The 16,294-nt window shown below is 42.1% G+C and overlaps 1 protein-coding gene and 1 pseudogene across 3 annotated transcripts; one reads left to right on the top strand and one right to left on the bottom strand.

The window, feature by feature from the left end:
- Nucleotides 1-50: 50 nt before the first annotated feature.
- LOC112559275 (alpha-amylase-like) lies at nucleotides 51-14,160 on the bottom strand. 3 transcript variants are annotated; one of them, XM_025230384.1, is made up of 15 exons: nucleotides 14,029-14,160; nucleotides 6,748-6,872; nucleotides 6,300-6,436; nucleotides 5,679-5,830; nucleotides 5,299-5,530; nucleotides 4,935-5,138; nucleotides 4,494-4,759; nucleotides 4,051-4,288; nucleotides 3,662-3,836; nucleotides 3,091-3,219; nucleotides 2,792-2,899; nucleotides 1,648-1,758; nucleotides 907-1,014; nucleotides 464-599; nucleotides 51-192 (listed from the first exon to the last, which is right to left on the bottom strand). In XM_025230384.1, the coding sequence occupies exons 2-14, from the start codon at nucleotides 6,794-6,796 to the stop codon at nucleotides 550-552; spliced, it is 1,959 nt and encodes a 652-aa protein (XP_025086169.1). In that variant the 5' UTR covers nucleotides 6,797-6,872; nucleotides 14,029-14,160; the 3' UTR covers nucleotides 51-192; nucleotides 464-549. The 3 variants fall into 3 exon arrangements, with proteins under 3 accessions (XP_025086169.1, XP_025086170.1, XP_025086171.1); XM_025230385.1 differs by lacking the exon at nucleotides 14,029-14,160 and adding an exon at nucleotides 7,303-7,321; XM_025230386.1 differs by lacking the exon at nucleotides 2,792-2,899.
- Nucleotides 8,950-16,050, top strand: LOC112559274 (annotated as a pseudogene).
- The last annotated feature ends 244 nt before the right edge of the window (nucleotides 16,051-16,294 follow it).

The following is a 16,294-nucleotide window of genomic DNA, read 5'->3' as shown; positions in this document are numbered from 1 at the left end:
GATCCAAGAACCTGACGTCATGGACATATGTGTAACTGACCGGACACCAGCTGCGTTACAGCGGCTGACCATGTCAGCAAACTCCTCCTCAGTGCCAGAGCGGGACACCAGCTTGTAGCTGACCGGCTGGTACCGCTGCCACCAAGGATCCCGTGGTGTCGTCACGATGGGATGCTCCTGGGGTGGCGATATCTAGCGGGGTAGATAAAAGCACTGGTAGAGTTGTGATGTAAAACAAAAACCTTCAAGTAAAAGACAGATGACGATTTTGTTTTGTTTTGTTTTGTTTTTGTTATGATGTATCTTGCTCAAGAAAACGTCAGACCACCACTTGACACACACACACATATCATATCACACCACATCAGGACCTCACTTGTCACCTCGCCACACCACACTGTACCAAACTACATCACATCACACAGCTTCACTATATCTTCCACGCCAACAGGGCTTTGCTCACCTGTACGCCACAGAATCCCTTCGGTCCCAAGAAGCGCTCGCACTCCGCCGCGATGTCAGTCCATTTCCAGGAAAACAGATGAACAATCACCTGCTTGCCGTCACAATGGGGATCAGTGTAGTCCCCAGGTGTGATGCTGTGGATCAGAATGTCACACGCACTAAGGCATTAGCTGTAAAAAACCATTTCACAAGTCCTCAGTGGAATTTAGTAAAACGCAATATCAGTATGTCACTGTCGACAGTAAAACACAATCATGCATTTGTCATGAACGTTTCTGACGGAAAAACAAACCGTCTTTTTCAAAGCTGCATGTGGATTTGCTGCAGGTGTAGAAGGATGTTTTGCTTAAATCTATCCAAAGGAAAATGCTACATCACTGACATGCTGCATATATCAAGGCTGACTAAGCCCCAGTCGGTCTAACTGCTGTAGTTTCTCACTTGCTTTGGCATCTGCTCCGGCAGTTGACCAGCCGCTTTCACAAGCAGATCCAGAGGTGCTGACGGTATTAGTGGCGGAAGCGCTGGTGGCGGGAGCGTTGGTGGCGGCTGAAACCAAAGAAAGTGAAAATATCCTAGAATCACGAACGTACCCCTGAGCTAGAGCTCGGACCACAAACTTCCGGTTTTTTCACATTTCAGATTAACTACAAAAAGATAGCTTCCGGTTTATTCACATTCTTGTTACGGCTCGGCCGAGACTAACAGATCTTCGCAAGAGGCCACGAGATGAGGAAGCAGACATGTCTAGCGTAGCTTTTTCTCGAGTTACCTGTCCCCTGCAAACTTTCTATCGGAGAGCGACTATTAATGATTTTCCCGATACTTACCAGAATTTGGAGCTAAACTGGCAAACGAATTGGAAGACTGTAATATTAGTTTTTATGGTGACCATCATAATCACCAATTGCCTGAAATTAAGCAGACGACGCGTGACGTGGCATGGGCATGACGTCAGGCGTTGTTACAATGAGCGGAAAGGCCTCGACCTTTACCCCCGTGAACTGGATAAAAATAGCCTGGAATATGACGTCAAACGTCGTCTGCTGTAACGCGCCTTTCAGAGAGAAAGGCAGACACAGAAACATGTCTGACTTAGTCGACAGTCTGTGTCCAGTTAAAAGCGAACTTAATGGACAAATCAAAAGGAAGACCTATTTATCTAAGTTCACATTAACCTACCGGGTGTGCAGATGCCGCAGAACTTGGGGCAGACGTGCTGGACAATAAGATCCGTGCAGTGGCCATCGAACTCTTTACAGTCGCCAGTGTACTTGTCTTCGCATGGGGGAGCTGGAAAACACGACATTGCAGATGCCTTGGTCATTCCACACAGTACGAATCTTATATTATTTATCACTGATAAGCTATTGTGGTTTTCAGTTTAAAAATTAATTATCCCCGGACCAACTTACTGAACTTAAATCCTTAGCTGGCATTTCGAATATTTATCAGTATGATGCGTATTTTAGTAATTTATAGACTAAAAAAAGTCTTAATCCCTTCCCATGCTTGCGAATTTGAGTGTTCTGATATTAAATTAATGCTGTTTTAATGCATTCTTCTTGCCGATCGATTTATAAGTTCTGATTGATGATAAATAACTGACAATTTATACGTTAAATTTTAGCCATCCTACCTTCTCTCGCTCGCGCTCTCTCGCTTCTTCTTTAATAGACAGTTTATCGAGTTTTTGCGTCCTTTCATCGATACAGACTCTCCATAAACATTTGAAACAATATTTAGGTTATTTAAGATTTCCATGTCATAGGTGGCAAAACCTCTTGAATTCTACAACTGCTAGCAGGAATTTTTTATGCGCTCGAAAACCAAACTACCGTCAGAAAGAAGGCTGAAATTAATTTAGTAGATTGCTCATTACATTTCTTTCCCAACTCTTAGACAAAACAGCAAGGCGTTTCTGTAAAATCTTGAAGACAATGATGACTGCTGAGTGGTGTCTGTAAGCTGGTTGACCAAGGTAAATTTTCTTTCTTACTTTTATTTTAATGAGTTCGTCTGATAGTGGGAAAGGGAAATAATTGCCTTGGGGGGTAAAAGCATGTCAGAGTTGTTATATTAACTGCTGATTGGTTCAGATAGATATGTAAATAGTTTATTTAAACATGGCTTATACAAAAGGAAAGCCAAAATAAGCTCGATTCTAACATTCAGCCAGCTTTCTTTTTGAAAAAAAAGTACTGCCTTTGAGTACTCACTGACCTTGGATATTAAAGGCAGGATTAAACGTAGTTTCCAAACTACATTTACTGGGAATGGTATGCAAACAAATACTGTAAGAGACCTACGTCTTTCTGGTACTTACGCAGTTGACATTTGCCACAGTATTTAGGACAAATTCGGCCAACAAACTCATTGTCACACTGACCCTCGAACTCGCTGCAGTCGTCTGTATATTTGTCTTCACAAGGCTCTAGTGGATAACGATAAGAGGTCCTTAGTATTATCTGGATGGGCTTAGCCTTCAACCTAAATTTTTAGGAAGAAACACGAAGAAAGAACAATGGTTTCCATTTTGATTTATGCAAGCGCTGAAATAGTCCAGTGAAGTTCGAATGAAGTGAATTTTATAGAAACGGACAAAATTTTCGTGAAATGTGATACCTGGTGTGGACGTTGCCTTCGGAGTCGTAACTACAGCGGGGCTGGCGGTTGTAGCAGTTCCAGATGACCCCTGGTTCCCTCCGGAACTTGTTCCAACGCTTCCTTCTTGAATGGGACCAGTCGGACCCCCTGCAAAGCAGTGAATGTGAACATTAACTTTGTTTCTGTTTGAATTATTCGTTAGCACAAATACTGAAAATAGTGTTAATGCTTTCAAGACTGAGACAGTAACTGGATCTTGCACCTATGGTCATTGTTTTACCTTATATGTCGTATCCTTTTTTTCTCTTGTTTATTTATTTCCGCATGACCTCCAAAATAGCGATATGTGTAGATCTAAGCTCACTGCTTTCAGTTTTACCCATCTTGCTTCCGAACCCTAACCCAGTGAAAAGGGGGTTTGAATTTTTGTGCCCCCGTCACGTACAAAGTTACCCAGCATATTTACATCTTTCACGGTAAGTGCGTTGGGTTAAAATCTCCCCTTTGGCACGGAAATACAGTCTATTTTCCCATGAATGAGATTCACTGAAACTTTCGAAGTGCCGGTCTAGCAACAGTCACCAATTACCTTGTATGATGGCGACGACGGGGTCGGAATTACTGTACGGCCGTACACGTGCGTTGCCGCTCCCGTCAACTGTGATCTTCTGCTGACAGTTGCTGATGAGATCGCAGTACTGACCGGCCGACAGACCCGTCTGAACCTGCTGGTCAAAGCCTCTCTTGCCCATGATGAAAAATCCCTGAAATAAAAGGCAGAGTTTGTAGATGACCATTGCAAAATGCCATAACCAACATTTTTTTATTGCATTTCAGATGCGATTTCAGTTTTTATAATTTTATAAGAATGTAAATTTTATTGTTGCTGCTGTTAAAATATATCAAAATACTTATTTTATAAGTGCGGAACAAGATTCTTCTTTATTTAAAATATTTAGATTCAGTAAAACAACATACCTTATTCCCTCGAGTAAAGGCCACGACGTCTCCCTGGTTGTAGTAGTTTCGCACTTCCGTTCCCGCAACGGCGTTTCGGAAGAGTGCCATCCCCCTGATGGAGGGCCATCGGTGTTCGCACACCCACCCTCCCCCGCAGCTGCCGTCGGAGTTGATGGGCACGTCAGCAGTGCTGTAGTCGCTGTTGTGTGGCGGGCCTTGATCAGAATTGTCGCCAAAGCTATAGGAGCTCATCACTCTGATAAACAAACACACAAACAGTTGAATCTTTGATCAGCAGCTGGCCTACAAAGGCGACTTTTTCCATACCTACACGTGCCTAGTCGTCGTCGTCGTCGTTGTTGTTGCCCATGAGTAATTTAGCTTAAGAACCTCAGCAGTCATCACGTACCTCGTAAAATCGTACTTATCACGTTCATTGCAAAGCCGTAGCCATCACGTACCTGGTAAAGCCGTATTTCCAAGCAAGGGTGAAGGCCACGGCCAGTCTGTACTCCAGGGGCTTCTCGTGGGTCAGGATCTGTCCGCCACCGCCGTGCCCACGCTGGTTGTCGTGGTTGTCGACAAAGACGAAAGCGTGGTCGTCGTCTGCCATTCCCCAGCCGGGGTCATAGACACCTCCTAGCTCCCCAAAGTTCTCGATACCCATCTTGATCTTCTGACAGTAACGAAACTCCGTCACTCGGCCCAGACTGTAATACTCGTTGACCTTCAACACCAAGGGAGGAAAAGGCAATTTATGCATAACGCTAAAATGAGACAAGAAGCAAGCAATCTTTTCTCCAGTAATTTAATTATTAATTCCAACAGCCGAGGTAATTTTCATTTGTTGGAAAGGCACTTTGAAGAAACACTAGATTTTTGATTACCGCTGGGACCTTTACCTTAATTGCTCCGTCGTTCTGGTCGATGACCTCGTGGTAGTAGAAAGGTTTGCCGCCAAACTGGGTGTCTTTGGTTCCAGCCTGAATGGCAGCGATGTCCTGTGGCCACATGTGCTTAGAAGCGTCAACTCGGAAACCAGCCACACCCAGATCTATCAAGTGGTTGTAGTACTCGATAATCTTTTTCCTAACGTAGTCCTGACTCTGTGAAGATAAAAGGGGTGCTTATAAACTAGGTCACGTGACAATGAAACCGCACTCAGAAACGCGACTCTGGTACATAAACAAAGTAATTCTAATTACAAATGTAATTATGTACTTGTCCCTCCCTCGTCACTACTCAGAGCCAAAAAGCAGGCCACACCTGATCCAGGTCGCTGAGACTGAGCAGGTAGCAGTTGCGGACGTTGTTGGGGTCGCCGTAGTTGTTGACATGACCGTCACCAGACGGACACTTGCTGCGTGGGTTGAAGTTCTGAGCACTGTAGGGTACCCCCGGGTAACTGAGCGAAGGTCCGTCAAAGGATGTACCGCCAGATCCTTGACCTTTATTCTCGGTTCCGCTCATGTGATTGACGACAGAGTCGACGAAAATCCTTTTAGAACATTACAAGGCGTAGTCAGAAGTTGGGAGATAATTAAATACAAGTCGTATATAGAAAAACAATGCTATGATCATGAAATAAGTTTTAGTGTTTGTCATCGTTATGTTTAGTGACTGAAACTCGGAACATCTACACATACCTAACGCCCACAGCATTACAGCGTTTGGCCATGTCCGCAAACTGTTCTTCGTTACCAGACCTGGACACCAGCTTGTAGCTGACTGGCTGATACCGCTGCCACCAGGGGTAGGGAGGGCTTGTGATTACCACGTGCTCCATGGGAGGGGATAGCTAACAGATAGAAAGCGAACGCCATGCACGTTATGACCAATGAAATCAAAACGCTGCTATAGCGCGTGCATTTTTCTGGAAATACATTGAAAGATTAGATGTTTCATATATGACTGAGCTACTGAATGTTCTTCAAAAGATGTCCCTTGCAAATGCTGTCACGTGACTTACGAGCAAGCCTAATAAAGATGCATTTGCTGGGAACAGTCACTGTCGTATAAAATCCTTTAGGAATCGTACTTCCGTTCTGAGTATTATAATGTGAGTTATGTTTATGTTCAGGTCTCATTAGTGGCTTGGTCAGGAACTTGAGATGTTGAGAAAAAAACGATTTACTGAAGGATTTCCAGGTGAAAGTTCTAGAACTCGACAAAGCTTACGTTATTCTTGAGAGTCAGAAAGTGGTCTAACGAGTAGCTCTCACTATTCGCGAGCACTCAACGCCAAAGTTAAGAATGTTTGTCCTCACCTGCACACCACAAAATCCCCATGGCCCCAGAAATCGCTCGCATTCCTTCGCGATTTCCGACCATTTCCATTCAAAGAGATGCACAATCACCTGTTTGCCATTACAGTGGGGATCCAGGTACTCACCCTTACAGAGCACTGACATCACACAGAACCCCAAGATTTAATGAGTCATAACATGTTTAGTCTTTCTTAATTTTTTTGTAATCATCATCACATAATGACACCCTTACTAATTTATTCTCAGGAAAAAAAAGTTACATCTCCTTTATCTGACATTTTCTCTTAAACTGGTCAGTAACATGGCTGAAAAATATTTAAATCGGATCAACTCTATGTGTGATTTGAAATTTACACCAAGATAACGAATGAGACCTTTCAAAGAAGGCGTTCTCTCAAAAATGTTGTTTACCGTTCGCTTGAGTCAGAGCAAATAGGCCAATACTTACCAATGCCTATAAAGATTAGAAACAGAATCCTTTCTGTGAAACTCGGCATTGTGGTAGGTAGAGATATACGACTGGCGGCTCTTATATCTGGTGCCTGGTAAAGTTCAGACTGCCCAAACCGTTATCTGGAAGATTGAACATACGTTTTAGAGAATTTGCTAGTTCAGTGACTGGGGCAAAAAAGAGGGGGCACAAATAAAGTGCAATATCTTAGTTCTTTGTCTACTGTGACACTATGTGAACTTTTGTAACGGCGTATCTAATCGCAGACCTACACTCCCATTATGTCCATGAAACGGGCTTTCTTCGTCGCTGAAAACAAAACCAAAAAAAAATATATCGTGACATTGACTGGTTGGTGCAAACCGCAAAATCCAACCAAATATTTTCTGTAAAACCGTGAAACACGGAAAGTCTCTCAAAGTATGACTGACACCGTACTAAATATATCAGTAGAGGTTTTCTTTCTGAAATAATCAGGACCTGAAAGGCAAAAGAACTGTTTTGTGACACGAACTCACAGGGTCGACTGACCAAGCACGAAGCGTTACTCACAATTTAGACGACAGTTGCTGGGCACATGAACCACTGACACGCCGTCCAGAGGACTCGACGTCCTTAAAATTCACGTTCACATATACTGCTCAAGACAATGGAAACGGTGCCTTCGTATTTTCTATATTATTGTTAATCGTTTTTGGACCAACAATAGTGTGTGTGAGACAGTGACAGTGACGTAAGAAGATGGTCAGTTTTGTCGGGAGGGGGAGGGGCAAACTCTATGCTGACAGTGTCGCACTCGAACATTACAAAAACAGGAGGTGCGTGGGTGCAGCCATACACACGCTGGTAGCATCACAACGGACGCTGCTTTCAGTTTTAAGCGCATAGCAACACTCAACAAGAAACAAAACTCGCTGAAAAAGGACTCACCCGGCAATCGGTTATCGCAATCACAAGAAATCATGTAATACTTAGAGTTAGATCAACTGTATAATCACACTGATCACATTCAAGGTTTGTAAGTCAGTGTGACGAAAACCCAGCGTCTTCTTTAATGTCGTCGTTTTATAGTCTTTTTCCTTTTATTAAATCATAGCTAGATATTTTAAAAAGCATAACGTTTGCGTCTTGTTACCCTTATAAAAGAAAATGATTTTCATCTCTCTCTCTCGGCTCATCTACCCTTCTTTTGTACTTTATCAACAATAAGTACTGGGCCGGGGGAGATATTCTTGTCTCCTCAGTATCTTTTTTAGGGAGGCGGCTGCCCCCTTGCCCCCTGCCACTGAGTGAGCGATCAAAAATAGCTCGGCGACCTTCACGTCTTAATCAGGCTAAAGATTGCTATAGGAAAAGATTACCACGGTTCCATGTTTCCATTTTCTTTCTTTGTTCTCAATGTTAACGTGTTAGTATAAAGCTCTTCGTTGTATTTCCACCTTTTGTTTCGTCCTTTCTTCATCAGGTCTTGGGGAAATCCTTGATTTGTCATTTCTTATCCACTTTTTTTAACTAACATTCGTTCTTCCTGCTATTTTCTCAAAATAAGACGTGCCCTCAGTTATTTTCCATGCCTGATAGCATACTGTAAAGCCAAAACACGAGAGAAATAGTCTGTCAAACAAGTCTGTGAAACACGTTGTGGTGTATAGCACACAGTTATGCAATACTGTTTCAGTAACAGTTTCAAGAAAAACGCATTTGCCAAGCACCGTGTAACATAGTGCACCCTCTCTCAATAATCTGTGCTCTTTCAAGTCTTGAAAGGTGTGGCGCCTGTTTGTCGAGATAACGGAGGCACTAGATTTTGTCCACCTGTTCCTAGCTCATCCAACCTTTCATACCAACTGGTAGCTGGGCAATCCTTGCGTTTTCTGCTCAATACTTTAATATTTTAAACACGGAGTTCCTCTTAATTTTTAGAACGTAACCTTTCCTTCCCTTCATAGCTATATGCGTGCGTGTGTGTGTGTGTGCATGCGTTCGCCGCTCTTATTTGTTTACATATTTGTAAACTTTTTGGTCGTCCCACTTGCTGAGACCTTTTGTACTAACAGAAAATGTAAATAATGATTTGACAAAACAATGGAGCAAAGCTTACGTGTAAAGGTACAAACGTGGCCACTGAAGGACACAATGAAATGAAGTGTGTTCTTATCTGTAGGTAAAAGTATTTTTTAATTTGATGATATTAGAGATGGTATAAGAATGTAGACCGTCCACATGCAGGCTTGCTGAGTAGAAGTCTTATCAGCATGTCGGCTGTCATAGTCTATGTGTTTCTGCTTGCTTCTTGGCTAGGTAAGCTATTGTACTTTGTGCATCTCAAGAGTGCGACTAGTATTACACCGTCTGTGTTAGCCTCCCCCACGCTCCCTGCCGTGTATTTGGGACGAATGTTAATATTTAAATGGTATGGTTTCATTAATCAAGCACTTAATCTTTAACTGTTAAAGGGCTAGGGTTGAAATATAAAAATAAAGCCTGTACTTGTGTGATTGAGAAATGTGTCAGGCTCAGAAACTTTTAAGTCCTTTGATTTTATCGAAAATATGAAGCAAAACCAGTTTACGGGCCTGGTATAAAATCCGAATTGTGTCAAAGTTTAACAAAATCTAGACAAGGAAAATCATTGTTATGGCAGAATCAAGCTGTCATAGTGTTTGTGACTCTAGTCTGCTACAGTGCTACTGTACACAACAGGTGTCAGGAATCACAGTAAAAATGAGCACGTTAAAAAACAAAATTTATCCGGTGAAAGGAGATCAATACTTGGACTGGCTGTCAGGTGTGCTCTGCCCTTCGATTGTAGAAGTTTGAGAAGAATAAAAACTAAAAATCTGAAGACATCGCACTAGATGATTTATAGTATTTTATACTTTATAGTTTTCAGAGTTTACACATCAATGCATAAGGGCACGGCCACGGTTTTTTCCCCCACATGGTCCTGCATATTTCGTTCACTAAATTAATCTCAATCGCTGTTCTGTGCAAAATCTACTTTTCCTGCACATTGACACAGATATGTATTTAAAGAGAGCTCTTTTATCTGTTGTTTAGCCTTGTAATCTAATGGTATTCTAAGTAGAAACCCAGACTGTTAACTCTTTAAATACCACCTGACCTACGAAGAAACTGTTTGTTGTTCACATCAAACAGCTGTTTCCAAACAAATCAGATATAAAATGCGGCGATATGACACAATAAATATCTACACGCGGTGATGGTTTTCGCGGTTCATTTTTTTCAAATCTTTGTGTATTTGGATAAATTCTTACACAGAAAGTATTGTAAATGTCGTTCATTTTTTTTCATTTTTACCTTTGTGAAAGTTGTATGTGAAAGAGAGAGAGAGAGAGTTCTATTCTGCAGCGACATTTTGTGTTCAGGAATTTTACTGTTAGCTTCTTCTGTGTTAAGAGCTGAGTAAAGCAGAGTACCTGGATCCCCACTGTAACGGCAAGCAGGTGATAGTGCATCTTTTTGAATGGAAATGGACTGACATTGCGGCGGAATGCGAGCGTTACTTAGGGCCCAAGGGGTATTGTGGTGTGCAGGTAAGGCTGCTTGCTTCTATCACCTGATACACGGCTATGTCACCGTCTATTTTCAATTATACCACAAAAAAAAAAAAAAAATCGAACACCAATTTCAGATTATCTTTACTTTAGCTTCGGAAAGAACCACGGACGTGTATAGGTGGACTGTCTGTCTGCCGAGACCAACGCTTAGCCTCTTGCGAAGTTCTCCGCTGTTAGTCCTGGCGAGCCTTAACAATAAATGTAACTAAACCGGAAGATATGTACACACCTGCCTCGTTTTAGTAGTTCGTCTGTCAGCAGTCCAGTAATACAAGTTCGTGGAAAGAACTTAAAAGCTTTCAAGTATCGGAGAGGAAGTAACCTCCACTAGTTTCTTAATTTTAAACTTAGAAAAGTTATTATCCTCCTTTCTCAAGACTACGTTTGGAATAAAAACGCATTCCCTTAGATTTCGAGACTGTGTTCTGTATGGATAACATGCAGGACGGACAAGATGATAAAGGCTATGCACGGTTTTTTTTTTTCATCATATCTCGGGTAGGTATCACCACCAATGGAGCACGTGGTAATCAAAAGCCCTCCCTACCCCTGGTGGCAGCGGTATCAGCCAGTCAGCTACAAGCTGGTGTCCAGGTCTGGTAACGAAGAACAGTTTGCGGACATGGCCAAACGCTGTAATGCTGTAGGCGTTAGGTATGTGTAGATGTTCCGGTATGTTTGAAGACAAAAGCACAGCTTTATGGCGACTTGGCGTGCATTTCTTTTACAGGAGATTCCACACTTAAATCATAGAATGAATAGTAAATTTTTAAATGATTTTTTTAAATGCGACTGTCCAAAAATTGTACAGTTCCAATTTTACTGAAAGTCTCGATCATGCTCAATCGTGCTCTTGCTGAAAGTTAAACTATTGTCTCCAAGCAAGGGCAGCGTTTCAGTCACTAAACATAAAGATGACAAAGACTAAAAATTTATTTCATGAGTATAGCATTGTTTTTCTATATACTACTTGAATTTAATTATCTCCGAACTTCTGACCCTCCGTCTCGTGATGTTCTGAAAGGATTTTCGTCGACTCTGTCGTCAATCACATGAGCGGAACCGAGAATAAAGGTCAAGGATCTGGCGGTACATCCTTTGACGGACCTTCGCTCAGTTACCCGGGGGTACCCTACAGCGCTCAGAACTTCAACCCACGCAGCAAGTGTCCGTCTGGTGACGGTCATGTCAACAACTACGGCGACCCCAACAACGTCCGCAACTGCTACCTGCTCAGTCTCAGCGACCTGGACCAGGTGTGGCCTGCTTTCTGGCTCTGAGTAGCGACGAGGGAGGGACAAATACATTTTACATTATTTATTAACCACTTTGCCTGTGTACCAGAGCGCGTTTTCTTTGTCACGTGTCTTACTTTATAAACACCTCTTTTATCTTCACAGAGTCAGGACTACGTTAGGAAAAAGATTATCGAGTACTACAATCACCTGATAGATCTGGGTGTGGCTGGTTTCCGAGTGGACGCTTCTAAACACATGTGGCCACAGGACATCGCTGCCATTCAGGCTGGAACCAAAGACACTCAGTTTGGCGGCAAACCTTTCTACTACCACGAGGTCATCGACCAGAACGACGGAGCAATTAAGGTAAAATAATCGTAAAAGGGTGAAGCTAAAAACGCTTACGATCTCAGAAGTTTCGCTGATTAACTGCAGGTTTTTTTAATTATTACAACGATAAGCATGGAACAGTTAAAATGAAATTCTATATTCAGACGTGAAGATATGTTAGTATTTCTGTAAGAAGTGGAACCAAATAAGGGAATTCAATGTATGTTAAACTATAAATCTAAATATTAATTATAAAAAGTTTAAATATTCCCAATTTGTATGAATATCGAGATAGTTTATTGTGGACACACACACACACATATCCATCAATCATGAATAAATCATAAAAAAATGTCTTTTGTTATAAGTGCCTCGTGCAGTTCTTTGTTTGTCAACGCCTGGCATCAGCAACGAGTCTTTTGGAGGAAGGGGACCGCAAATACTACTTTATATGTTCCGTGTTTAAGCAGTAATGTTTTGAGTTATGCTAGGAAGATGACTAATGATCTCATTTTGACCTTGCGTCTGCAGTAAGCACTCAGTCTCCCTTATTGCCATTGCCTACTGTTCAGGTCAACGAGTATTACAGTGTGGGCCGAGTGACGGAGTTTCGTTACTGTCAGAAGATCAGACAGGGAGTCTCCAACTTTGGGGAACTGGGCGGTGTGTATGACCCCGGCTGGGGAATGGCAGACGACGCACACGCTTTCGTCTTTGTCGACAACCACGATAACCAGCGTGGGCACGGCGGTGGTGGACAGATCCTGACCCACGAGAAGCCCCTCGAGTACAGACTGGCCGTGGCCTTCACCCTTGCCTGGAACTATGGCTTTACCAGGTACGTGACGACTACTGCTTTATCAGATACGTGACAATTACGGCTTCATGACGTACATGCGGACGAGCACACACACAATGCTTCAGCAAAACGAAAATTGTTTTTTAAAAAAAGACATTCAAATCCTCCAGAGTAAAGTTAGAACCTTTACAAAAATTGAGCCTGCGTCCAATCGCCATTTCGCGTCCTGGTCCTTAATTAGTTGACAAGAATTGCTACAGCTCTAATTCTGCTGACAAACGTTTGTACTGGTGTATACTATTCAGCTCTCTGGTCTACTTAATAGATTTTTTAAACGCAGTCAGAATGTATTTCCTGTTTCAAACATAATGATTTTTACCTGATCGACTTTCAAATACCGTAAATTTCGGGTTATAAACCGCGACTTTTTTCCTCAGTTTTAAACCTTTCGGCTTCAACAGCGATGCAGCCTGTTTGTGAATTTTTGCGATTCCAGGATCACCGCATCCTCGTCTATTCTTAGCTTCTCTGTAACTCAAAATATCGTGTTTACCATTCATTAATTTTTCAAGGAGCTCGGTGTTAAAGTGTTAACTGTTCACTTTGTTAGTCTTAACTGTTCATTTTTTAAATTAAAGCCCCGTACAATTAAACCTTTCAGATCTCACCCCTCATCATGCCAAAAGCGAGACGAAATGCCTACGATGCTTATAAACCAGTGCGGCTCATTTATGAATAAAGCAGAGACTCTAAAAAAAAAAATTAGTGGGTGCGGCTTATATACGGGTGCGCTCAACAGGCCGAAATTTAAAAAATATATATGGGAAGAAATAAGAATGTCCACTGAAAAGAAACGTTTTGTTTTTCAACCCAGAGTAATGAGCTCGTATTTCTTCGGGACAACTCGGATCAGGGCCCACCACACAACAGCGACTACACCACGGCCGATGTCCCCATCAACTCCGACGGCAGCTGCGGGGGTGGATGGGTGTGCGAACACCGATGGCCATCCATCGGCAACATGGCGGCCTTCAGAAACGCGGTCGCCGGAACTAGCGTCACAAATTACCAACAGCAAGGCGATGTTGTAGGCTTCGCGCGTGGGAATAAGGTAAGAAAAAAAATGTACATGGTGCAGATGCAAAGAGAAGCGATACAATCACAATGCAATTTTTTTTCCAAATATGCAGAGAATCTGAGGTTCAGAAAGAGGGGCACAAAAAGAAACTTTTCATGAATAGCTCATACATATGAAATGCACAGATGCTTGCAAACATATCAAGCACGCAGTCCATCATCTATGCAAATACGCAAATACGTATATACTTACTGATGTATGATGCGCAGAAACTAATACAGTGCAAGAGAATCAGACAGCCTCAAATGCGATTTCCTTCGTTCATCAAGAAAGCTTTGCGTTTTCGTGGCAAAACTTTTAACAGATGCTCAAAATGTTTCCTGCAGGGTTTCTTTGCTATGGGCAAGCAGAGATTCTCCCATACATTCAAAACTGGATTACCCGCTGGCCAGTATTGCGATCTTATAAGTGACTGCAGGGTGAAGGTTACTGTCGATGGAGGCGGCAACGCCCATCTTCAGCCTGAGAGCGACAAAGATCCTGTGGTTGCTTTTGTCGTCGGTACGAAAAATAATAATCTTTCTTGGCGAGGCGTGCATGACCTTTGACTGCTCATTTGGATGAGTGTCGTGGTGTACTGTGTGCATCGTTCCATGTTAGGAACTTCTGCTGTTCGAATTTAAAATTTAACCCCTCCCCCTTTTTTTAAGCTGCTTTCCCCGAATGTTCGTTGTTTCTTAGAGATAACGCACTGTCATTGCTAGTGTCAAATCTCCAGTGTTGAGTGTGCATGGCTAAAACCTGTTGTAAATGTTGAGAGTGAAACTCAAAAGCAGCTGCAATGTATCTGTCAAAGATATCTGAATGGGGCATACATACAGTGTGTTTGCTTACTTTTGACTGGAATTTTAGAAACAAAGAAACTGCAACACCGTTTAATGTGGTCCGCAGAACACCGGATGGTTTGACATTCCAAAAATGAATGAAGTAATATTATTTAACCCTTTTTGATTATTAATGTTCCTGTTGTCTTTATTATTATTCTGGTTAGTTTGTTGTTGTTGGGTTTGTATTGTTTTGTTGTTTGTTTGTTTTTTTGGGGGGAGGTGATAATTCTCTTCTTTTGTTCTGTCTAGTTTAATTTGTTTTTAAAGAAAATCTAGTTTTGCTCAAATTTGAAGATCCTTTTCAGGAGGTCCTTCAACGTCTACAGGCTCTGGAGGTTCTGTCACTTCCGCTCCTCAGAATGTGCCACAGACTACGGTGAACTACGGCTCTGATAGCTGGCGACGGACCGTTATACTGATCGAGAAACAGACTTCTCCAGGCCAGGACCTCTTCATCAGGGGCGGCATCGACCACACGCACCGTTCTGGTAGAATCAATCGTGCAGATCCTCGTGCAAAAAAGTCGGCGCAATAAGCAACTATAATTATAAGAAACCAAAAGCAAACAGACAAATAGATTTACCATAGATTCTCAAGAGATGTCTCTTTTCTGCCGCAGGCTGCACCAGCGACGCAGGCAGCAGCGCGTGCGCCATCCCGATCAAGCACCGCAAGTACGACAACAACCCGCACTTCAACAACATCAACGCTTGGAGCCAGGGTGATAACTATCTAGACTGGTATGGCGCCGAGAGTGGTCAAGGGAGTTACCAGGGAAAGCCGGCTGATGGCACTCCTGCCGTCTGGACAACAAATGACCGCTCCAACGCTGGCTACAGCCAGTTCAACACGTCAGTTGTCCTGCTATTCTATTGTCCTGTCAGGCTTTCATGTTTCTTGGTTTTTGTTTAACTGGACAACTTGTTGGAGACAAAGACATGAGGTATATCTGGTGAAAAAACTGCAAAAAAAAATTTTTTTGTTAAAGAACCAGAAACAATATGAAACACAGAAACAAAGCAAAACTGTAAGGCTGCCGTAAAAATAATCTGCTTGAGAAATGTATGAGCTTGTATGTGAATAAAATTGACAAATGTTTTCTTTTCAGATATGGTCAGCATTACTGGTTGATTGATGTGGACATGGACTGTTCAAAAACTGAAAACAGCTATTTCGAATTAAAAGCAATTGTTGGAAGCTGGGAGGGAGACATTTCTTCAAACTCCTGCACTGGATCAGGGGGTGGAACTCCTCCATATTCATCAAAAAATCACATTGCCCGCTGTGGCTACGTCAATGTCTTTCACTTTAATTCTGGATCTTGCTCCATTAACCCATTGTCATAATTAAAACAAGATAACCCAAATAAAAATGTGTTAAAAGATTGCATAATATGGACTAATAATGCTGGGGAAATGAATGTATATCGTATTTTAATTCATTAGCTGCAGCAGCTCTAAATCAAATTTAAACAAATTGGACATCTGTGTGTGTTACATATTAATTCCCGTCAACTTTTAAACTTATTAACTTTTGTTATTATATATTAAAATATTGTACAAACTTTCCAAGGCAGAAAATGACAAAGCTTGGCATGTTGCAAACATAATAAATATTAAGAAAATGCATCA

Source organism: Pomacea canaliculata, linkage group LG3 (genome assembly GCF_003073045.1).
Source record: "Pomacea canaliculata isolate SZHN2017 linkage group LG3, ASM307304v1, whole genome shotgun sequence".
NCBI classification, from domain to species: domain Eukaryota; kingdom Metazoa; phylum Mollusca; class Gastropoda; order Architaenioglossa; family Ampullariidae; genus Pomacea; species Pomacea canaliculata.
This window is presented reverse-complemented; position numbering and strand designations above follow the sequence as displayed.